Source organism: Mesoplodon bidens (assembly GCF_964165515.1).
Source record: "Mesoplodon bidens genome assembly, chromosome: 4".
Taxonomy (NCBI): domain Eukaryota; kingdom Metazoa; phylum Chordata; class Mammalia; order Artiodactyla; family Ziphiidae; genus Mesoplodon; species Mesoplodon bidens.
The window spans coordinates 159864803-159889521 of NC_138160.1; the positions used below are offsets into that span (position 1 = coordinate 159864803).

General features: G+C 46.9%; 1 protein-coding gene and 1 long non-coding RNA gene across 2 annotated transcripts in view; one reads left to right on the forward strand and one right to left on the reverse strand.

The window, feature by feature from the left end:
* Window positions 1–15523, forward strand: part of STK10 (serine/threonine kinase 10) — a 125756-nt gene extending 110233 nt beyond the window's left edge. Inside the window, exons 14-19 of the mRNA XM_081231499.1 lie at window positions 1974–2103; window positions 4044–4168; window positions 5721–5909; window positions 6520–6645; window positions 9308–9421; window positions 13032–15523. Of these exons, the coding sequence (XP_081087625.1) occupies window positions 1974–2103; window positions 4044–4168; window positions 5721–5909; window positions 6520–6645; window positions 9308–9421; window positions 13032–13172 (825 nt within the window). The 3' untranslated portion in view covers window positions 13173–15523. The remainder of the gene's footprint in view (window positions 1–1973; window positions 2104–4043; window positions 4169–5720; window positions 5910–6519; window positions 6646–9307; window positions 9422–13031) is intronic.
* LOC308615763 overlaps window positions 14116–24719 on the reverse strand; it is a 48049-nt gene continuing 37445 nt past the window's right edge. The window contains exon 4 of the long non-coding RNA XR_014015631.1: window positions 14116–14191. This is a non-coding gene — a long non-coding RNA (uncharacterized lncRNA). The remainder of the gene's footprint in view (window positions 14192–24719) is intronic.

Genomic DNA, 24719 nt, shown 5'->3' on the forward strand with positions numbered 1-24719 from the left:
GTTAACAGTGGGGTCCAAGGCCTCAAGCTGAGTCTGACTCCAGGACACCATCATACTTTCCTCCAACCTGTCCCTTGACAGGTTGATCAGAAAAAAGAATGCAGGGCTAGGGAGGGTGGGGAGACAGGCCCTAGTCCCCACAGAGGGAGAGAAGACTGGCCCTTTTAGGAGGCCACTCTGGCAATTGCATCAAGAGCTTCAAAAATGTACACATCCTTTGGCCTAGATTTTCTGCTTCTAGGACTAATCCTGAAGATGAATCATCACAGAAGTTCAAGGACATTTAGCTACCAGAATGTGAAGAGCAGCAGTATCTAAAATAAAGACAACCTATAAACAACCTATTACATATTGGGTAGATAAGCTGGGTGTAGCTAGCTATACCACGAAATATTTTCAGCCATTAAAACTTATTTTTGGGGCTTCCCTGGTGGGGCAGTGGTTGAGAGTCCACCTGCCGATGCAGGGGACGCGGGTTCATGCCCCGGTCCGGGAGGATCCCACATGCCGCAGAGCGGCTGGGCCTGTGAGCCATGGCCGCTGAGCCTGCGCGTCCAGAGCCTGTGCTCCGCAACGGGAGAGGCCACAACAGTGAGAGGCCCGCGTACCGCAAAAAAACCAAACCAAAACGAAACAAAAAAACCCTTATTTTTGATAGAAGATTACATTATGACATGGAAAGGTCTTTTTAATAATTTTTTAAAGTTGTGGTAAAATAGACATAACATAAAATTTGGTATCTTACCCATTTTTAAGTGTGCATTTCAGTGATATTAAGTATATTCACATCATTGTGAGTACCTTCACCATGATCCATCTCCAGAACTCTTCATCTTGCAAAACAGAAACTCTGTTCCCATTAAGCAGTAATTCCCCATGACACCCTGCCTCCAGTCCCCGGCAACCACCATTCTACTTTGTCTCTACAAATTTGACCTCATATAAGTGGAATCATACCATATTTGTCCTTTTGTGTCTGGTTTATTTCACTTACCTTGTCCTCAAGATTCATTCGTGTTGTAGCATATATAAGAATTTCCTTCCTTTTAAAGGCTGAATAATATTTCATTGTATGTATATACCACATTGTGTTTATGCATTCGTCTGTTTATGGACACTTGAGTTGTTTCCAATCCCTTGGCTGTTGTGAATAATGCTGCCATGAATATGGGTGTACAAATATTTCTTCAGGTCTTTTAAAATAATTTTTGTGAAACAACAACAGATGTAAATACATTTATATAGATACACCAAAACCAGTTGCTAGCATTGAGTGATACGATTAGTGCAAATTTTTAGTTTCTTAACATGTTTCCTAAAATTTTTATTAAAAAATTTTTTTTATTATTTTTTTATTGAAGTATAGTTGATTTACAATGTTGTGTTAGTTTTGGGTGTACAGTGCAGTGATTTAGTGATATATATATATATATATATATATTCTTTTTCAGCTTCTTTTCCCTTATAGGTTTTTTTGTTTGTTTTTGGTTTTTTTTGGCTGTGCCCGATGTGCAGCTTGCGGGATCTTAGTTCCCTGACCACGGATCGAACCTGGGCCCTCAGCAGTGAAAGCTCCAAGTCCTAACCGCTGGACCACCAGGGAATTCCCCCTTATAGGTTATTACAAAATATTGAGTATAGTTCCCTGTGCTATACAGTAGGTCCTTGTTGGTTATCTACTTCACGTATAGTAGCTAAAATTTTTAAATTTAAATTTCAGTTCTTTACTCTTTATTAAGGAAAATTTAAAACATAGGCAGAAACAGGTATAATAGTATAATGAATCCCCATATACCCATCACCTGATCTCAGTAATTATTAACTCCTGCCCACTCACTGCCCCACTCTACTGTATTATTTTGAATCAAATCCCAGACATCGTATCATGTCACCTGTTAAAATCTCAATATGTATCTCTAAAAAAAAATAACCACAATACCATGAACACGCCTAAAATTTTAAATACTTAATAGGACCGGGACTTCCTCGCCAAGCAGAAGGAGGACCTGGAGTTGGCGATGAAGAGGATCACGGCCGACAACAGGCGGGAGATCTGCGGCAAGGAGCGCGAGTGCCTCACTAGGAAGCAGGAGCTCCTTCGAGGTGGGTGCCCGAGAGCGGGGCGCGCATGTTGGTCCAGACTCTCTATGAATGTACATGCCAGCCCCGGGCAAGGAAGAACTGCTAGGTCTTCTCCACCCTAAGACCAAACATCAGCCTTTATGGTGAAACATGAGGAAAATCCCCACTGAAGTCAGGACTGAGGCAGAGATAGCAGTTAGCAACAACACTATCTGACATTATTGTGGATGTCAAGGAAAGGGAAAAAAAAGAAAAGGGGAAGCAATGTAGAGTGGGTGGAAATTGCACGAGGGAGTTGGGTTAACGGGGGTCGGGGGGCAGTACTGAGAGCCGCTCCTAGCAGCTAGCATGTAGTGAGCGACTTCTCTGCCTGGCCACGTGCCTTAATCTTACACCTCAGTCACACTGCATCCTATCCGTAACCCTGCACGGCAGGCCCTACTGTTCTCCCCATTTTTATAGATGAGGAAGTTGAGGCTTGGAGAGTGACTCTTCTTTGGCCTGGGTTGCACAGTTAATGAATGGTAGAGTGGGCCTTGGATGCAAACCTTATCTTGAAGCCAAGCTCTTAACTACCCTTGTGTGGTGGTGCTTTGGCAGGTTTGCATGCTGGTGAGTCCCTCCCAGCATTAGACTGTCCAGGGGCAACAGTGTGAGCCACCACCCAGAGGGAGGAGGGCAGGGGAAATCCTGGGGAAGACAGGGATCAGAGAGGGGGCTTATGTATCTGGATGATGTCACTCAGCTGAGGAAGCTCTGGGGTAGAGAGCTCTGGAGGGTGCAGGGCTTGGGGTCTGTATATAGCCCCCAGGCTATCTAATTTATGGCTAGCAGATGTTGGGTACAATTTTACGGGGTATGCAAAGCAAGCAGGCTCCAAATGGCTGGAAGTCTGTTGTTTGAACTGCATTTAAAACAACTGGATGGGTGAAAATTAGAGTTTGGTGCCTGTGGGCTTTGGAGCTAATGGTCCCTGTCTGTTGTAAAGATGTAAACATAGGACTAATATACGAGTGCTGTCTCTGGCTCATTATTATAACAGGGGCCACAGCCAGGACTCTGATGGCCAGGGCAGTTAAACAGTATAAAGCACTCAGTACTTGATGTGGGCCAAGAAAAATGGGGTCCTTGGTATTCCAACATTCTGAATAGAGCCACGGATGTTTCAGAAAAGCCCTTGTTTCCTTTTCTTATCACGTGATGGTCTGTAAGAACCATCCTACCTGTGGGACTGGGGTTCTGATTTTGGTTTAGAAGCCAAATCACTGTTTTGATGTTCTGTGGATAGATGCTGGCTTTCATAGAACAGGAGTGCAGTGAAATAAACAACTTCACAGTAGGCCGAGCATGATACCAGCTGTATCTTGCAGGGCGTGAGGTTCTCCATCTGACACCAGCTCCCTGCCCTGTCCTGAGCACAGGGGTTGGTTAATAGACTTCCAGTGATAGAATGCCAGATAACTGTTTCAATAATGCATATATAGGACATGAAGGGTCTCACCTGTTTTTCAAAGGAGGAAATAGTGACAAGAGGCTGTTTTCTTCATGTTTTCTTCCACGTGAGCCCTTCCTATTTGCCCATTAGGAAAGCAGAGGTGCAATGTAGATTGAACATAAAAGTATCTTCCAAGGACATTTTCCCTCCGTGGTGTGGTTGTGCCCATTTGGCAGAGATGGAAGGTGAGGCCTGGAGAGGATTCTGTGTTCATCTCAAATCCCAGTGATGCAGCTGGGTTTTAGCGTCTGGTTTCTCTGGCTCCTGACTCCAAACACTTCCTGCTGTACCATGCTGCTGGGTGCTGTCATCCCTGGAAGTTTCTAGGAGTTGGCTCAGCCCACATAGTCTAAGGATGTGGCACAGTTATCAGCCAGTGTGAGGAGACCTGGCTCGGGGAAGTGGAGGGGAGGGCCTGGTGGGGCTCCGGCCATCTGTACCTCACCGGGTGACATGTCCTCCACAGACCGGGAGGCGGCGCTGTGGGAGATGGAGGAGCATCACCTGCAGGAGAGGCACCAGCTGGTGAAGCAGCAGCTCAAAGACCAGTACTTCCTCCAGCGGCACGAGCTGGTACGCAAGCATGAGAAGGTGAGGCTCCTAGTCAGCTTGGCTTCGGGGGCTGCCACTGGGAGACCTGGGAGAGCTGTGAGACTGCCCCTCGGTGGGGCATCACTTGCTCCTGAGAGCAGCCAAGTCGGCCACAGTGAGGCTTGAGAGCTTCTTGGGTGATGTCCTGCCTCAGATCCAGGGGCTAGGAATTGGGGAAACTGTGCAGGGAAGCAGATGGCCCAAGCAGCTCCCTCGCTGACTCTGACACCTGATGTACATGTCTCTCTCACTCTTTCCCTTTTTTTGTCCTGCCTTTCTTTCCATTTTCATTTTCTCTCTCTTTCCCATGCATTCCCTCAGAATACTTTATTTAATTGAAGTACAGTTGCTTTACAATGTTGTGCTAATTTCTGCAGTACAGCAAAGTGACTCAGTTATATGCGTACATACATTCTTTTTAAAATATTCTTTTCCATTATGGTTTATCCCAGGAGATTGGACACAGTTCCCTGCACTGTACAGTAGGACCTTGATGTTTATCCATTCTAAATGTAATAGTTTGTATCTACCAATCCCCAACCCCCGGTTCATCCCTCTCCCTCCCCACCTGGCCTTGGCAACCACAAGTCTATTCTCTATGTCTGTGAGCCTGTTTCTGTTTTGTAGATAGGTTCATTTGTGCCATATTTTAGATTCCACATATAAGTGATATCATTTGGTATTTGTCTTTCTGACTTACTTCACTTCGTATGACCATCTGTAGTTGCATCCATGTTGCTGCAAATGGCATTATTTTGTTCTTTTTTATGGCTGAGTAGTATTCCATTGTGTATATGTACCACATCTTATTTATCCATTCATCCGTTTATAGACATTTAGGTTGTGTCCATGTCTTGGCTATTGTGAATAGTGCTGCTATGATCATAGGGGTGCATGCATCTTTTTGAATTAAAGTTTTGTCCGGGTATATGCCCAGGAGTGGGATTGCTGGATCATATGGTAACTCTATTTTTAGTTTTCTGAGGAATCTCCCATACTGTTTTCCATAGTGGCTGCACCAACTTACATTCCCACCAACAGTGTAGGAGGGCTCCCTTTTCTCCACACCCTCACCAGCATCTGTTATGTGTAGACTTTTTAATGGTGGCCATTCTGACCAATGTGAGGTGGTACCTCATTGTAGTTTTGATTTGCATTTCTCTAATAACTAGTGATGTTGAGCATCTTTTCACGTGCCTACTGGCCATCTGTATGTCTTCTTTGGATAAATGTCTATTAAGGTCTCCTGCCCATTTTTCGATTGGGTTGCTTGGAGGTTTTTTTGTTAAGTCGTATGAGCTGTTTGTGTATTTTGGAGATTAAGAAGGCATTTAGAAGGTACGAAGGTAAGGTTATTAATGGTAATTTTTAAAGTGAGAACAGAAAATGTTATTTAAGAGTAGTAGTAAAATGACACGAGCCTTGCTCTGCTGAGCATTCTGGACCACGCAGGTCCTGGGCTCCCGAGTTGCGTGTGGCAGCCTTGGCATCTGACCACACCCGCGTGCGTGGAACACAGCTGACCTTGGCCCCGGCTGGGTGTCCCCCTCAGGAGTGCGAGCAGATGCAGCGCTACAACCAGCGCATGATGGAGCAGCTGAGGGTGCGGCAGCAGCAGGAAAAGGCGCGGCTGCCCAAGATTCAGAGGAGCGAGGGCAAGACGCGCATGGCCATGTACAAGAAGAGCCTCCACATCAACGGGGCGGGCAGTGCCGCTGAGCAGCGCGAGAAGATCAAGCAGGTGGGGGGCCGGGGGGGTCCTGGAGTGGGGCCAGATCTAGGTTTGGGGCGGCCTGGATCTTATATGGTTGGGGGAGTATAGAATATAAGACGCAGCACGGGGTCTTGGAAGGAGGAATGGAATGGAAGCCAGAAGTCACAGCCCGGAAGCCTAAAAGCCTCACGTTGACGCCCCCCCTCTGGTGGACAGGGGACGAGGCTTGGCGTTGCTTTCTCTTGCGCGTTCCCTGTCCCACTCAGGGTGTCTATCCTGCAGCTGCTTCTGCTGGTAAACTCCTTCCTCTCCTCTACTGAGACCCCGCTCACAAGTCACCCATGTGGCTCGGGGACAGAGTCGGTGGTCGTGGGCTCCTGTGATTCCTGCTTACTACATACGCTGTCCTAGCATGTCTCGGTGTCCTCACCAATCTGGGGGCTCCTTGAGGGCAGGGGCTGGGTCTCAGCTCAGGGGGGAGGACTTCAGACGGGGGGGGGCACAGCCTGAGTGGCGCAGGGCACTGTGGCTCTGTACAAACCAGCCCCTCAGATGGGGTCTCCCCGGGACAGGGCTGAGCTGGGCCCCCAGCCAGGCCCGTGGCCCGCTGAGGCGCCTCACCTGTTCTCCGTTGCAGTTCTCCCAGCAGGAGGAGAAGAGGCAGAAGTCAGAGCGGCTGCAGCAGCAGCAGAAACACGAGAGCCAGACGCGGGACATGGCGGCACAGTGCGAGAGCAACATGGGCGAGCTGCAGCAGCTGCAGGTACTGCCCTTCTGCGCCGCCCCTGCTTGCCTCACTGCCCCCGAGGCAGTCAGCTCCCCGGGGGCCCAAAGACCCTACAAATGGGGAAGGAGTCTGAAGCTCAGGGTGGAATGGTTTCCATCCTGCCGCTCTGTGTGATGTTGGCCAAATCACATCACCCTCCCAGGCCATAGTTTCCACATGCGTAAAATAGGCAGGGGGTCAGGATGATAATTCCTATTTTGCAGAACTGGAGTGAGGCTTTGTAAATGAGATGACAGAGCTGAGCTGAACGCGCCGTGCCCGGGGCCTGGCAGTGGGCATGCTGCTGGATTTCTCGGTCACCACTGTGTCTTGGGCAAAGGTGTCCCAATTACCCTAATACCAAAACCAGACGTTACAAGGAGGGAAAACTACAGACCTGTATCTCTCATGAACACAGATGCACAAATCCCCAACGAAACGTTGGCAAACAGAATTTAAAAATGTATAAAAAGTACTATACACCATGACCAAGTGGGATTTATCCCAGGGCTCGTGCAATATATGAAAATGAGTTAATGTAATCCATGACATCAACAGGCTAAAGAAGAAACATCACATGATCATATCATCAACAGATACAGAAAAAGTACTTGACAGAAGCTGACCCCTGCTCAGTAAACTAGGAATAGAGAGGAACTTCCTCAACTTGATAAAGGCTATCTATAAAAACCTACAGCTACTTACCATCGCCCTTAATGGTGAGAAGCTCAAAGCTTTCCCACTGAAGTCAGGAAAAGGTATCCTGATATTGACAAGCCCCTTTGTGACCTCTTTCTCTGGGGAGATCCTTGACCTTTTGTTTGCCTTACAAAAGGTTTGCCTCACCCTAAGGGTCCCCGCCCGGGGGCTGGTACTTGGAGCCCCCTTGTGGTGGAGCGAGGCATTTGCCATACCTGACAGATGGGCTGACACAAACCTCTGTGACCTCAGGAAATTCTTTAGGCGACTGGATCCATCTGGCAATTCCTGGAAAGGCAGGGAGGTGTGGAGGAAACATTGCAGGTATTGAAGCCTGTCAGGTAGGGGCTCTGCTGCTTGTTGCTGTGTGAATTTTAGCCAGGCCACTCACCTGTATCTATGTTCCCAACCCTGCCTCGTGGGTTTACTGTGAGGATGAACTGAGAAAACCCATCAAGAGTGCTGGGAGCACAGCTCTGGGCAGGCCAGAGGTACTCAGGGCTGCCCTAAGTATTATTCCCAACCAAGGCAATTTCTAAATTCCCAGAACCCTTGAGCTTGAAACCCCAAATAAAAATTCCCCAAGGGGTTGTACTCTTCCAGTCCAGTAGGGTTGAGGTATCTGGATAAAGGCACTTTCCCCCTGCTTATAAACTCCTTATAAACCACAAGGTTGATTCCCTGTGAGGAATCAACAGGGAATTGCCACTTTTGCCTATGAGAGATTCCAGGTTAAGTTTTGTGAGGCAGGTAACTTACCTCAGCGAGAGAACAGTGAGGTTGGCAAGCCTCAGCCAGGTCCATGGCCCTTACCCCTGCTGCAAATCTCTCCTGAAGAAATGGCATGTGATGCAGATAATTATATAACTTATATAAATACAAACTATTTATACACACAGATTATCTTAGCTCACACTGCCATAACAAAATACCACAGACTGGGTGGCTTCAACAACAGAAGTTTATTTTCTTACAGTTTTGGAGCCTGGAAATCCAAGATCAGCTTTGCCAGCATGGCTGGGTTCTGGTGAAGTCTCTCTCTCTGGCTTGCGGATGGATGCCTTCTTGCTGTGTCCTCACATGGCAGAGAGAGGAGAGAAAAGCAGAGGGGGAGAGAGGGAGATGGGGAGAGGGAGAAAAGCAGGGAAGGAGACAGGGAGGGAGCACTCTAGCATGTGAGCTCTCTGGTCTCTTCTTATAAGGGCACTAATCCTGCCATGAGGGCCCTACCCTCTTGACCTCCTCTAAACCTATTTATCTCCTAAAGGCCCCATATCTCCAAATACCATCACATTGGGCGTTAGGGCTTCAACATATGAATTTTGGGGAGACACAATTCAGTACATAGCACAGATGTTTAACACAATGCTATTTATAATAGTGAAGATTAAGAGCAACGTAAGTGGCCAAAAATAGGGAAATGTTTAAATAAATTAGACAAACCATACTGTGGGATATTTTGCAGGAATTAAAATGATGACTGTAAAAGATGTTAATTCTTTGTATGAATGTAGAAATGTTTACATTACAATGTTAAGAGGAGAGGGAGGCAGGTTTCAGAACTGTGTATACGGGGTGAGCTAAACAACGCACAGGACAGAGCCTGACAGGAAATATATCTAAAATTCTGTGGTGGTTGCCTCTGTGTGGTGGGATTAGGGCACAGATTTATTGTTATTAGTTTTATACGTTCATGTTGAAAAATTCAAACAATGCAGAAAGCCCAAAGTAGAAAGTTGCAAAATTGCTGCAGATTCCACTACTCAATAAGAATTATTAATGTTAATATTCTGGAACAGTCTTCCAGGCTCCTTTTGGTGCATGTGTCTTTACGTGTAGAGCGTTTTGTATAAATGGAGTTTATAATCAAGGAGAAGTAATAAATGAATGATGCTGGTACCTTCATGGTATATCTCAGCCCTCTGTGCTTCTTACCTGTACTTCCTGGAATACGTTGCAGAATGAAAAGTGTCACCTCCTGGTAGAGCATGAAACCCAGAAGCTGAAGGCCCTGGACGAAAGCCATAACCAGAACCTAAAGGAATGGCGGGACAAGCTTCGGCCACGCAAAAAGGTAACCCTGTCTGGGCTGGTGGGCTCAGTGGTGGGCTCTGCTTCGTGTTGTGCCATCGGTGTCTGCCTGGGGTATGGATATACATACAGATATGGATAAGGTACAGATTTATGGATTTATTTGAAGGAACTGGCTCACCCAATTGTTGGGACTGTTAAGCCTGAAATCTGCAGGGCAGACTGCAGGCTGGAGAGCCAGGGAAGAGCTGATGTTGCAGTGCTGAGCCCCAGGGCAGTGCGGAGGCCCAATCCCTCTTTCTTTAGCGGGACCTCAGTCTTTTCTCTTAAGGCCTGCAACTGATTGAGTGAGGCCCAACCACATTTTGGAGGGTAAGCTGCTTTATTCAGTCTACTGAGTTAAATGTTAATCACATATAAAAAATTCCTTCACAGTGACATCTAGACTAGTGTTTGACCAAACAACTGGTTACCATGGCTTTGCCAGGCTGACAAATAAATTGACCATCACAGGGCCTCCGTGTGGTCATTTGTAAAGTGAAGATAATGAATATTGTATAGTGTTCTGCAGAAAGCCACCAGCCCACAGTATAGGCCAAGGACGTACTCATGTCCTTCCACTCTCTTAAACTCTCTGAGGAGAGAGCTGCCCTAATTACCCTTGATCATGTGTCCTGAGCCCTGAGGTTTGTTCTGCCGTTGTACTTGAGCTCTGCTTGCTGTAACTGTGATCTGCCCAGGAGGCAGTTGCCCACCTCAGCCATGTAACGGCCTTGGGAGTCCTTGAATAGAGGCTTCCCTCCCTGGGCTAATGGAGCTTTCTAGCTGGAAGCTGGCCAGGGTCCCAGACCTTCCTGTTAATAGGCCCACGCTTATCTGTAACCACGCATGGTCCGCTAGGACTTTGGATACTTGACACTCAAATCAATTATACTCCTGCTGACACAGGCTGATCTGGCCTCAGGAAATAGATGCTCACCTGGTTCTCTTACCTAGGGCTTCTATACCCTTGGCACATCCTGAGAGTCTGAAAATGAATCATCATCTTGCCTCTAGCCACTGCCCAGATTGCTTCTTGGGGGTGCCTGGGCTTAGGGGAGGTGCCGCAAGTGTGTATTTGGAGAGCCACTGGATTTTGCTGGTGCGGGCTGCCTCTTTCCAGAATTCTTTATAGAATCATCCTATCCTTAGTCACCTGGGTTGCTGCTGGAACACTGACTCGGAGGTGATGATTTGCATCCTGGAATAAATGTTATTTTACACTCTTGCATTTCAGTCAGCAGCTTTGAGCTGCTGCCCATGTATGTGGGGGCAGGGGAGATGACTGTACATTGTGGAATATTTCTAGAAAGATTCATATTTCTTTCAGTAAGTATAGAATATCTGGTAAGGTCAATAAGGTGTTGCATGGGTCATAGTCGACACAGAATGTGGCCTCAGACAAGTCTTCCCTCCTGAACCTTGCTTTTTGGGGCCATAAGAGGAACATAACATTTCTTCCCTTAAAACAGGTGTTAGTACACTATTGCCCATGGGCCAAATCTGACCCACCACCTGTATCTGTAAATAAAGTTTTATTGGAACACAGCCATGCTCGTTCATTTACATACCGTCTCTGGCTGATTTTACACCAAACAGCAGTTGAGTAGTTGCAACAGAGACCTTAAGGTTTGCAAAGCCAAAAATATTTGCCATCTGGCCCTTTACAGAAAAAAGACTGTTGCCTCCTGCCACAGGTTATACAGAGGAATATATAGGTTATATAGAGGTAAAATAGACTAGTGCTTAAGAGCATAGGCTTTGAAGGCAGACAGACGTGGGAGAAAGTCCTAGCTCCATTACTAGCTGTGAGACCCTGGGCAAGTTACTAAACCTCTCTGTGCTCAAAAAAGTGGTAGCTATTATAATAAAATTGGTATTCTGATAGCAGAAGTTACACACTGATGGCCCACAGGCTGAAATTGGCTTAGAGACATTACGTATGGCCAACATACAGCAATTCAAAAAATTGTTTTAAGTTGCCAGTTTTTTAAGTATAAGGAAATTTTACAGAAAAATCTGGATTTCCAGTATCTTTTGAATATGGATATCTTACAACAGACTGGAAAAATTGGCATTGCGATTCAGTGTCCCTTCCCCATGTTTCCTTAGAGGTAGAGCTCACTAGAATTTAGTACTGTTGAAGGAATGAGAGCTTAAGGGGGTATCTAGTAATTAAGTTGTTTGTTGAGACTATTTCAGGGCATCAAATAATAGTTTTAAAGAGAGAGACATAATAGAATGCTGGTCAAATCCTGCGAAAGTGGTTACTTCTATAGTGAAAGTAAGTAATAAAGAAGCCACATTTGCTGAGTAACTAACTCATGTGTGCCTGGCTTTGCAGATGGTGGCACACAGTGTTTCAGAGCTTGAACTCTGAAGTTAGACCCATCTTGGCTCTGCTCACAGCTAGCTGAATGACCTTGGGCAATTGACCTAAGCTCTCTGAGCCTCCGTTTCTCCATAGTTAAGATGGGGATAGTGGTATCTATCTCATAGGGTGAAGATTAAATAAGATATAATGCACTTAGCATAGTGCCTGACATGTAGGAAGTACTAAGTAATTATAGCCCATTAGTTTTTAATTTAATCTTTGCAGTAGCCCGGCCAGGCAGGTAGTGATATTGCCATTTTACGCGAGAGGAAACAGGCTTGGAGAGGAAAGGTAGCATGCAGAGGCCCACCCAGCTGGTAATGGAGCTGAATCCTATTTGACTGTAAAGCCCCTGCTCTTTCCTCTGCACTCTGCTTCCTTTCTTAATTGAATAATTATTTATTTTTGGAGAACCCTCAAGAAATTTTTCTGGTAGGACACAATTTAGCTAGATAAACTTGCGTGTGCCCAAGGGAAGCTCCTGCGGTGCTTGTCGTCTAGATGCTCCCCCTGCAGTTATCTGATGTGCTTTTACAACATAGAGAACCCCTGTCCTACCACAGACGTTCAGAATTAGAATCTCAGGGGGGTGGCATGACTGCAGGTATATTTTGAAAAGAAGTCCCCTGATTTTGCAGGACGGTGCCCTGGTTAGGAACACCATGTAACTCGGACATCTCTGTTTCCACTGCTGTTAAAACTCTTGCTTCATTTTCTACCTCAGGTTTTTCTCCATTCTTTTTTTTTTTTTTTTTTCGGTACGCGGGCCTCTCGCTGTTGTGGCCTCTCCCGTTGCGGAGCACAGGCTCCGGACGCGCAGGCTCAGCAGCCATGGCTCACGGGCCCAGCCGCTCCGCGGCATGTGGGATCTTCCCGGACCGGGGCACGAACCCGTGTCCCCTGCATCGGCAGGCGGACTCTCAACCACTGTGCCACCAGGGAAGCCCTTTCTCCATTCTTTTGGTTGTTTCCCTGCCAGCTGATTTGCATCTGCATTTCCCCAAAGCAGAGCCCTTGGTCCATAGGAAACTCCTGCGTGGCTGTGGCACGAGGAAGGAGGAGGTGGTACCTACCTTCTGGGTGATGGGCGCTGGGACAGGAGTGAGGGAAGACCAAGTTACCCGAGCACTGAGGCCTGGGAGGGGAATTTCCAGAGAAGGCCACTTTGGTGGGGGTCCTGTGGTTGGGGAAGACTTGTGTCCTAGGGTTCCAAACGAGCTCCGTCTGCCCTCTGTCCTAGGCTCTGGAAGAAGAGCTGAACCAGAAGAAGCGAGAGCAGGAGATGTTCTTCAAAATGAACGAGGAGGCAGAGTGCCTGAGCCCCACCACCCCCAACAAGGCCGCCAGGTTCTTCCCCTACAGCTCTGCGGATGCTTCGTAACAGCCGCCCGGGGCTGTGGCTGGCAGGCCGGTGGGCCTCGGGGCCCTCCCATTCTCTGTGAACAAGTAACTCAGGAGCCCCTTCCCTCTTGCTTCCATGCCGGCTCGAATCCAGCAGCCCCTTGCCTTGTGCCACACTAGCTGTGCCTGACAGACCCACCCGGCGTTTCTGACTTCTCGCTCGTCGTGGAGGGCGAGGTTTTATGACGCGCTGCCTGATCCTAACGTGCATTCCATTTGAGCCCCAGGTTCCTTTGAGCTGTCAGCGACTTGGGCTGTTGAGGGGCCAGGGACCAGGAGGAATAGGTGTTCTGTGGCCTCGAGGCCCCTCCTGTTTGCCAAAACACCAGCTTTGCTGTCAGTGGGCACAAAGTGCTACTGCTGAAGTCACCGTGGGCGTGTCCTATTGTAACTGTCGGTGGCTTTTCAGCCATTCCCTGCAGTGTCGGACCAAGAACCACGGCTTCTAACAGCCATTTTGGTCCCCAGTGGAGCCTAGTCTGCAGCCAGCTGCTCAGGGGGTGCCCTCCTTCCTCCAGTTCCCCCCAATCTGCTTTCTTCTTGAGACAGCATCTACAGTGGTGGGATGGGGAGAGGCTGAACGCTTCACCCTGACCTCAAGTGCTCCGTGCCATCTTGTACGCCCCCTTCCTGCACACACACGCCTACACACACACACACCCCTTGGCCTCTTGTGCCAGGTGGATTGGAACACATTCGCTGCCTGGGCCTGTGCCACTGAACACGTGAGGGGAGCCGTTGGTATGGGCGTGCTGGGGGTTGGCACCAGAGGCACAGGCTGAACCGCCAGCCTGCGATTCCTTTTGGGCCTGCGCGGGATCCCGTGTTCAGGGATAAATCCCTCGCCCCACAAGCCTTTCCCACCCCAGTCATTCTGTCTCGTACTTGCCCATCCTGTCTGCAGGTGATACGGGAAGGCTGCTGCCCTCTGCTCTGTGTCCCTCCCAGTTCAGAGTCCGGCCTTACGCCTCAGGCAGAGGCTGGCAGTCACTGGAACTTCTGTTCAGGGAGAAAAAGCATCAGGGAGAAATGCAGTGCTTCCTGCCCCCAGGAACCTGGCAAAAGCAAAGCTTCTGTATCTCAGATGGAATGCTGGGCCTTTGGATGACTCAGCTGGCCTCCCACAGATTCTGATCCCCACAGGCTGCAGAGCATAGATAACCCAATAAAAGCAAATGCTCAACTCAGCGTTCGGTTTATTTACAAAGAAAACTTTTTTTCACCTTTATGTCTAACTTGAAAAAAATATAAATAGATGGCTTCCTTAGGAAAATACCTGCTTTAAAAAAACAAAGCAGAAAACTGAAGGTGATTTTGAGGAATCAAATGGGTGTACTGAGTCTGGGTACTATTTTGGTGGTGATGGGGTGGTTGACACACCCTGGGAGCACTTCCTCTTTCTTCACCCCTATAGGTAAGGGTTCAGTGCTTTGTCTTTCTAAAGCAATTCCCTGGAGTTTTCTGGGCACTGGTTGTAAATGGATCTTGGGAAAGTAGGGTAACCATTCAATAGGAAAAGGGACTTGGGGTTCCAAAGACTTACATATGCAGTAAAGATGCACTGGGAGCCATGGGAAGGCACTGGTCCTCTTTGGTTAGTGAGCACTCAGCTTGCCTGCTTCAGTATTTGACCCAGAAGGGACAATTTTCAGGTCTCACACAAATGAGACAAGTGAAACAATTATCCCCTTTGAGTCTCTTTGGTGCACAGGTGCGGGGAAAACGTGAACGAACAGTGTAACTACAGAACACAGACCCAGTTCCACCAGGCGAGGCCAGCATTGGCGAATGGTCAGGTGATGGCCAGTGCAGGGCTGACTTGTGCTTTATTTACCATACTGCCTTTTGTAGCCTGGGGTGTGAGAATGAGTATTAGGGGAAGTGCCAGTTTCATGGTGTAGGTGAAAGTCTTTGATCATTTCCTTCTTTGGTTTGTCGTTCACATTGGAATCTCATTCAAGGAGCTGCTGCTTCCTGCTCAGTGCTGCCCTAGCCTTAACACCTCCCCTGTCCTTTCTGGATGGGGTCTGGTTGGGTCTCCCAGTCTCACAATTGAGCCAGAGTGCAATGCCCAACATTGAGAAGGCCCATGCAGTATTCTTTGTGTTCTGTGCTAATGTTTTCTCTGGAACGGACAGACGGAACTGTTTCTCATTTACAGTCAATTTTTAGCAGAGTAAATAGAATTAACTTATATTTTCCTCTTTATGAAGAATAGAAGTTATTTTTATGTAGTTTCCAAACTTTATATAAAAAAGTTTGTAAAATGTGCTCTGCAAAGTTAACTGCGAGAATGTAAATATGCTTCTAATAAAATAACAAGGTGAGAAACTCTCTGCATTTGGGTTTGTTCTGTTGGAGTCGGGTGTTGCCTTAAACAAGAAAGGGTTTCCTATCTTCTGAGTACACTGGTGCCCCCCCAGGTTGTACAGCAGGTCAGACGTTGGGGTTTCTGTTCTGAAAGAAGTGACGCTTGGCTGCATGTGTGTTTTCTCTACAGACATTTATATCATTCTCATTTAACAGTGAACATTTGACCCCAGGAGTTTTTACATGTTAACTTATTGAATCCTTTCAACAACCCACGAGGAAGACATTGTCATTCTCGTTTTATAGACGAGGAAACATGCTGGGTAAGGGGGAGAGTCAGGCGAAAGCTCAGAGCACTGGTAAGTGCTGATAAAGTGTCTATGGCTTCAAAGTTTGAACTTCACTGTCTCCTCTACAGCTCCTCTCCTGCCAACTGCACCCATTACATTCAGCAAGTCACACACACTTAACCACCAGCATCTCTGCCATGTTCAAAAGTGTCAGCCATGGGCTTCCTTGGTGGCGCAGTGGTTAAGAATCCATCTGCCAGTGCAGGGGACACGGGTTCGAGCCCTGGTCCGGGAAGATCCCACATGCCACGGAGCAACTAAGCCCATGTGCGCCACAACTTCTGAGCCTGTGCTCTAGAGCCCACGAGCCACAACTACTGAGCATGTGCTCTAGAGCCCGCAAGCCACAACTGCTAAGCCCACGTGCCACAACGACTGAAGCCCGCATACCTAGGGCCTGTGCTCCGCAACAAGAGAAGCCACCGCAATGAGAATCCCGCGCACCGCAACGAAGAGTAGCCCCTGCTCACCGCAACTGGAGAAAGCCCGTGCACAGCAACAAAGACCCAATGCAGCCCCCCAAAAAAGTGTCAGCCATGCCTCTAAAACCTCATTCAGGGGTTCTTAACCTGGAGTCCATGGACCCCCCTCAAACACACACAAGGGATCCATGGGTAGAATTCAGGGTATCTTTGTACCTGGATGGGAAATATTTGGTCTTTAGTTTCACTAACCTCTAACTGAAATTCAGCATTTCCTTTCCTTATGGGTATAGGCAACAAACTCTAATATTATTAGCAGTACTTGTGACTGTGTCAGCAGTAGAAATCACAGAGACTGCATCTCACATTACAGCTGTTGCAGACATCTTCAGTTATCATTTTCGTTCATCATTTTGAAATTATAGCAGTTATTGGACCTATTACTAGATCTTGTTATTTAATGAGATACAAATATATAATACATATAACATATCACACATAGTATATATATTTTCTAATATTTTGACACCTCTATTTCATTATGACTGGTTTCACTTGTAATCTATGTGCTTTATACTGAGCATTTGAAAATACTATTCTGAGAAGGGGCTTATATTGTTTGTGGAATGCCTTAAGAACCCCTCCTCTGTCTGTAGCCCTGAGTTGTCACTGGCCTAGAAACTTTCCTGTCACTGTCCAAGAAACCTTCTCACCAGCAGGTGGCAGTCCACTGTCACAGTGTCCCAAAGGTCTGTGAACTCGATGTGTCTGGGGGGATGCAGGCGGATAAGCAGCTGGCATGCCGCCCATTAAGGAGTAGAAATTGACTGAGGTTCCCAGGGAAAAAGGTTCATTTGACTGGTGGAAAAGACAATGCATTAGGGGATGCGTGGCACTTTCCCCAAGTTCCCATGAGATTTCCCATGAGATCCTTCCACATTAATTGACACCTCTTAAACGCCAAGTGTTAGAGACGCTGAAATGAATAAGACATTGACACTGGCTTCAAAATGCTTGTCCTCCTGGGGAAACAGACCTGGTGAAGCAGAGTGTTAGTTCAGGCTGATGTAGCCTGGGAGAATCAGGGAAGGCTTCCCAGTGGAGGTGATGCCAAGCCTAGGAGGACAACCTTGTATGTGCCGAAACGCACGCATTCAGAGACTGGGCTATAATTGAGAGTGAATGGTTTATGGGCCATGACGCTGAGCAAAGGACGCCAGGCTCAGGCTGACCTTTACTGCCCCGAGAGCAGTGCGAAGGCTGGGAAAGGGTTTACTCAGAGGAAGGACAGCTGAAATCATGAGTGTAGCAATCCAAGAGATGGGCCGAGAAGAACAGAGACAACATCAAATGGGAATATTGGCTCACAAAGGTTGGAGACTTTAGGAAGGAAAGGGCAGACTGCAGACTTCATGAGGGCAGGGAGTAAGACCTTAGCTGACCCCTGAACACCCAGAATCCAGCACGCTGCAACACCAAGATACGCCGTCTGGGCTTCTCATGCCATGTAGGGAGCAGTAGGGATCTGGGGGCTGTAGATTGGATGTATATTAACTCACTGTGCTACCATGCGTGTTCACCAGGTCTGATTAACAAGTATGTCTTTAGTTAAAAATGAAACAGAGAACTTTCAATTCCAGGGATGGCAGGCTACGTCATCCTGATCAGTCCTGACACTGAGGACGATTAGAAAATCTGGACAAAAATACTTAACATGAGACAGGCTGGGACCCGGGACCCTTTGCTGCAGTGCTTGCACCTGGGCAAATGTCTCTTCGAGCAACAGAACACAAAGAAACTACAAGGGACTAAAAACAACTGCGTGCATGCGCAGATGGGGCAAGTTATGCGCAACGGGATACAAAGAGGCCAAAAGAACCCAACTCTCATTTCTGAAGAGCAAAAGCAGGGTGTCAGGAGCAAAAGCAGGGTACTATGCATGCCCCCTCCACACAGCACCACCAAAGGGCTGGGCACACTACCTAAGCCACCCCTCCAGGCTGGTCCTTGGACACACCCCTACTCTCACCCCATATAAGGAACCAGCTCATGCCCACACCCCCTTCCCTGGGAGCAAGCAAGGGAAAGCCTTGCCTGAATTTCTTGTCTAGCTTCTTATCAATATCTATTGATTAAGGAGGCCAAGAACCCTGGTTGGTAACAGATTTATGGCACCCAATGTGGGGCAGTTGTCCCCTTCCCGGGAGGGGATCTGGGCACCTCTGGGACCACTGAATGCAGCTTCCCCATGGGTGACAAGTGGCCACCTGAACGTCTTGTTTCAGCATCACCGCGTTTGGTAAGTCTGCCTACCTGGCCCCCGGGGGCCTCAGTACCCTCATTCAGGCAACGCTTTCCCCCTCTCCCTTGTCCCTTTCCCTCTCCTGATAGCTCCCCACCTCTCCTCTCTCTTGCCTCTCCTACTTCTGGCCTGTCCTTCCGAGTGGACGTCAGGCAGCTACAGCATCACACCTCTCAGCTTAGGAGACCATGCTCCCTCTGGCTGGCAATGGCTCACCGTGACAGGTGACAAGCAGAGGTGGGAGAGGCTCGCCTCACACCGTGCAGATCCTGGTCCAGTGGGCTCTCTCTGAAGGGAGATTTGTGAGAGTGATAGAGGCTCAAGCCTCGTACTGTGTAGCGGCTGGAAGTCCTATTGTCCTGGTATTCTCACCTTTATTTTCCTGCCGTCTCTTTCTCTTTTTCAGTCTTTTCTGTCCCTCCTCCCTTTATCTCTCCCTTGATCCTTATACCTGCACTCCGGTCCCCTTTATCCTGAAAACTTCTTGTTCGTGTCTTTACGTTTTTGTCATTGGTATCTTTGTTTTATGTAGTTTTGTCTGGCCAATGGCTCCTGCAAGTCTCCGCCGACATTGTGGGCACAGTGGAACACTTAAGCCTTGAAGTACAAACACGGCCCACATCGCCTGAGACTCCAGCCTTGGGCTACTGACTGGGATTTTAAAGAAAAAAAGGCAGTGAGGGGGGTGGGCGGGGAGAGGAGCTTGCATCTTTCTCCCCTGCCTTTGCAACGTAACTATTCTATCTGAGCTCAAGGAGTTTGCATTTCTCTCCTCTGCTTCTGCAATGTAACTATTCTGCCTGGGCTCTCAGGAACTACCTGATCTATCTGTAGCCCCACAAATTGAGAAGAGAAAAAAAAAGAGGTCTTTTAAATTCAAGTGGGGTGGGAATGTAAATTGGTACAACCATTATGGAGAACAGTATGGAGGTTCCTTAAAAAACTAAATATAGAACTACCATATGATCCAGCAAGCCCACTCCTGGGCATATATCTGGAGAAAACCATAATTCAAAAAGATACATGCACCCCAATGCACCACTAATTACAATAGCCAAGACATGGAAGCAACCTAAACGTCCATCGACAGAGGAATGGATGAAGAAGATGTGGTACATATATACACGATGGAATATTACTCAGCCATAAAAAAGAACAAAATAATGCCATTTGCAGCAACATGGATGGACCTAGAGATTATCATACTGAGTGAAGTCAGTCAGAGAAAGATAAATATCACACGATACCACTTATATGTGGAATCCACAAAAAAAATGATACAAATGAACTTACTTACAAAACAGAAACAGACTCACAGATCTAGAAATCAAATTTATGGTTACCAAAGGGGAAACGTGGAGGGAAGTGATAAATTAGGAGATTGGGATTAACATATACACACTACTATATATAAAATAGATAAACAACAGGATCTACTGTATAGCACAGGGAACTCTACTCAATATTCTGTAATAACCTATATGGGAAAAGAATCTGAAAAAGAATGGATATATATATTGGGTTGGCCAAAATGTTGGGTTTTTCCGTAATATATGTATACTTTTCCCAATATATGTATAGCTGATTCACTTTGTTGTACACCTGAAACTAACACAGCATTGTGAATCAACTATACTCCAATACAAATTTTAAAAAAATTAAAAAAATACATTCAAGTGGGAAAACTATGAGATCTCTGGTTCTGTCTTTATGTAAAAATTAACTTGTCTAGCTTAAATCTGTGGGTTTAATTAATACAGACCTGTCTTTAGAGTCATTAAGTGTAATATCAATACTTATATTGTACCTAAGTTTACTGGAAGTCAATAAGTGCATATTGTTTCTGTTATAAAATCTGTCAACAAGTAGAATAACCTGATATAGTTAAACTTTTAAGTAAATATAACTGGGATAAGAGCTTTTTGGTAAACTCTATAGGAATAATTATGTTTTGGAAATGTCCATCTAAATAGTCCCTCCAAATTTTGGTAACTTGAAACTAAACTAAGTTGAATGATAGGAATCCAATGAGTATCCAGGCCATTTCAAATAAGATGAAATATTGGAACATTAATTGCTAAATAGGTCTAAATTTACCTACTACTGTCTTCTTGCGAGAGGGAAACTAAAAATGTTTGGGTTTATTAGACACATGTCTGGCACCACATTAAGGAAAGAAACTGTGCTTTGGGAAGACACAAGCTTCTAGAGGTTATGGGATACTCCAATCAAGGAATGCTACTGTAAAAGACAGTTCATGGTTGCTTAAGGAAAGTAGGATGTGTGTTTTCAGAAAAGAAGGTATGAGGAACGAAAATGTATTTTGTTAAAAGGAAAAAGGTGATTTTTGTCCTAGATCTGGTTATTTCTGAATGGGAAAAGAATAAGGGACAAAATATGGCTACAGAAATTTGCAGTAGGTTTGTGGAAAAGGAACAATTGAAAAAGAATTTTGTATGTGGTCAGGACTTTCTAAGGTTGGATTAAATTTAATTAGGTAAATGGATTTTATTAAGAGTAGGCTGATGCAAGTCTGGATTTGGTTTCTCTCTCTCATAAGAGAACAAAGTTTTCCTGGAATGCTGCTTTTGATAACAGATTGTGTGAGTTTCTGTGCCTTTAAGTGATCTGTATTTATCTTTGAAAGCTTTTTTCCACCTTAGCTCAAGAAATAAGTACTGTTTCACAGCAACCTATGATCCTGTCTGACCAGGTGTTTTAAAACTTTTTGAAATTTTTGACAGGCTTCCCAAATATCAAATTCTAACTGAAATTGTTTTGACCTCCAGCTAACTTTGGGGTGCTTCAAGGGACCCCTGGAGCATCCCAAAGAGAAATCCTAAACTAATTGGGTTCATTTGATATGTTAAATTACATGGGAAACACTGTCCAAACTCACTGTTGCCTGTGTCAGATGGAATCATCAGGCTCTCCCCAATTTTACTGTAGCCACGAAACAGATAGAGGAAAGGGTTTTGGGTTCTTCTGCTGCCTAGACTCTCACCTTACTCTATGTCCCCCCCCCCCAAAAAAAAAAGGAAAAAAAGTCCCCTGGGGGAATACTCCCACCTCTAGGAGTAGCCTGGGTGATAAAATGCATGGCCAACAGTGTCCTTCCTTTTGTGGGCTCAGGGTCTGTATCAGTGTACTTCCTGAATGCCTCTGTCACCCGGCTCAGGAAGACTGCCGGGTTTTCATCTTTTTCTTGTGTAACCTCTCAGACCTTAACAAAATTTACAGGCTTCACCATGCACTTTTGCATTCCTTCTAATACACAAGTAATATGATGTCTCATCCTAGCCTGGCCTACACGATCTTCATAGTGTGGGTCATGTTCTGGGACTGCATCCCCACCCACCTGATAAATTTGGTGGGGTAGACTGGTGGCCAGCAGGCCATCTGCGTGTTCCCTGGCCTTTTTTAGTATACCCTTCTTTTCATCCAGGGTGCAACAGTGGACCAGAATAACCATGATGTGCTGACAAGTAAGAGAGAATGTTCCTATAAGTTTTCCTATGCTGGGATGTATTCCTTGAGATTGAGCATCTGTAAAGCCTACGATGCGGCTACTTGGAAGTGGCCAGCCCAGTATGTAATCTGTAACAGTGTCTGGGATGCCAAGGCCTGGAGTGATGGGGGTCCTAGAGGTGCAAAAAGGAACTCCTGGAGGAATAGGAGTTGGGCACAATGGAAAATGCCACAGGGGTCAGGACCTGAGGGTCTTATAGGAACTTATAGGAACATTCTCTCTTACTTGTCAGCACATCATGGTTATTCTGGCCCACTGTTGCACCCTGGATAAAAAGAAGGGTATACTAAAAAAAGGCCAGGGAACACGCAGATGGCCTGCTGGCCACCAATCTACCCCACCAAATTTATCAGGTGGGTAGGGATGCAGTCCCAGAACATGACGCACACACTGATACAGACCCTGAGCCCACAAAAGGAAGGACACTGTTGGCCACGCATTTTATCACCCAGGCTACTCTTGATATCAGGAGAAAATTACAAAAGCTTGAGGCTGGGCCCCAAACCCCGTTGTCAACCTTGGTAGAGGAGGCCTTCAAGGTCTAAAATAACTGAGACTTAAGCCAAGAGGAAGCCAAGAAGGATAAGAGGCTAATAAAGAAAACGCAGCTTTTGGCTGCTCTGATTCACCCACCACCTCCAGGGGATCCTGGAGGGCCGAGAAGGCTAGACAGACCGCCAAGAAGCCCAAACCAGTGTGCCTTTTGTTGGAAGGAGGGGCACTGGAAGGGGGAATGTCCTGAGCGCCCTCCTGTGGGATGCTGGAGGGGCAACCCCGACCAGCCCCAGTTCCCCAGGAATGTCTCGGATGAGAGATACCCACACATGGACTGATGGGGCCCAAGCACCTGCCCGGCTCCAGATCCCACTCAGTCCTTCCTCATCACTCCACTGAAGCCTTGGGTCACCCTCGATGTGGCAGGTAGGAGAACTGAATTTCTTGTAGACACTGGAGCAGCCTGCTCTTTTCTGACTTGGCCGGCTCTCCTCTCCAACCATGACTGTACTGTGACGGGAGATGATGGACAGCCAAAGGTAAGGCGATTTATGTCTCCCCTTGCCTGCAGAGCCGGGTCCATTATTATTACTCACTCCTTTCTGTATATACCAGAATGCCCTGTCCCCCTCCTCAGTAGAGATGTGCTAAATAAGTTAGGAGCTAATAGGACAGCTTAGGAGAGGGTGAAGTCCAAGGAGGTAGAGAATTCAAACAGAGAATGCATCTATTAGGAGCCCCAGATGACCCACCTGCTGGTCATCAAAATATCCCCCCAAGACATCCCCCAAGAAATCAGAGAACAAGGAGATCCTGCAGTTTGGGATACCTCGGTGCCAGGAAGGGCAAAATGTGTTCCCCCAATAAAAAATAAGGTTAAGGCCTGGGGAAAAATACCCCTGGAAAAGACAATATCCTTTAAAGCCTGAGGCCCTGAGGGGAATCCAACCACTGCTCACCAAATTCCTAAAACACGGACCCATTAGGTCCTGCCAATCCCCTCGCAATACCCCCGGTCCTCCCCATTCAGAAGCCTAACGGGGAGTATCGGTTTGTGTAAGATTTAACGAGCAGTGAATGAGGCAGTCAGCCCTATTCACCCACTGGTGCCAAACAAACCCCGACACCCTCCTCACCCAAGTGCCAGGGAGCACTCAGTACTTCTCTGTTTCGGGCCTCAAAAATGCATTTTTCTGTATTCCCCTACATCCAAACTCAATGCCTTTTTGCCTTTGAATGGAGGGACCCTGACTCCCTGGAGGCTACCCAATACACCCGGAAAGTGCTTCCGCGGGGTTTTCGGGACAGCCCCATCTTTTTGGAAATGTGTTAGCTACGGAACTGAGGGAACTGAGCCTTGAGAAGGGAACTCTGCTACAATATGTTGATGATCTATTGATAAATAGTGAGACCAAATAAGATTCAGATCAAAATACTGTTAGGGTCCTAAATTTTCTGGCAAAAAGGGGATATAAAGTCTCTCCAACCAAGGCTCAGATCTCACAACAAGGGTTCAATATTTAGGATTTGTTTTGACCCCAGGGGCACGACCCCTGGCCATAGATCGAAAAACAGCAATTAGTGTATAACCATCCCCAACCACAAAGAGGCAACTCCGAGGCTTTCTCGGGATGGCTGGGTTCTATGGTATCTGGATTCCAAATTATGGCCTTACAGCAAAACCCCTATATGAGGTTCTAACGGGAGAAGAAAGGGAAAACCTTCAATGAAATAGGGACCACCAGTGGGGCTTTGAGACTCTAAAGACTGAGTTGAGGGACTTCCCTGGTGGTCCAGTGGGTAAGACTCTGCTCTCCCAATGCAGGAGGCCCGGGTTCGAGCCCTGGTCGGCGAACTAGATCCCACATACTGCAACAAAGAGCTGGTGCAGCCAAAATTTAAAAAAAAAGACTGAGTTGAGCAGAGCGCCAGTACTGGGACTTCCAAATTTGGACAAGCCCTTTACCCTATACATTCACAAGAGGTCAGGGATAGCACTAGGACTCGTGACCCAAAAGCTGGGACCAGATCAGAGAGAGACCAGTGGTTTACTTTTCAGAACAACTGGACTCAGTGGCCCTGGGATGGCCAAGCTGCCTGCGGGCAGTAGCAGCCACAA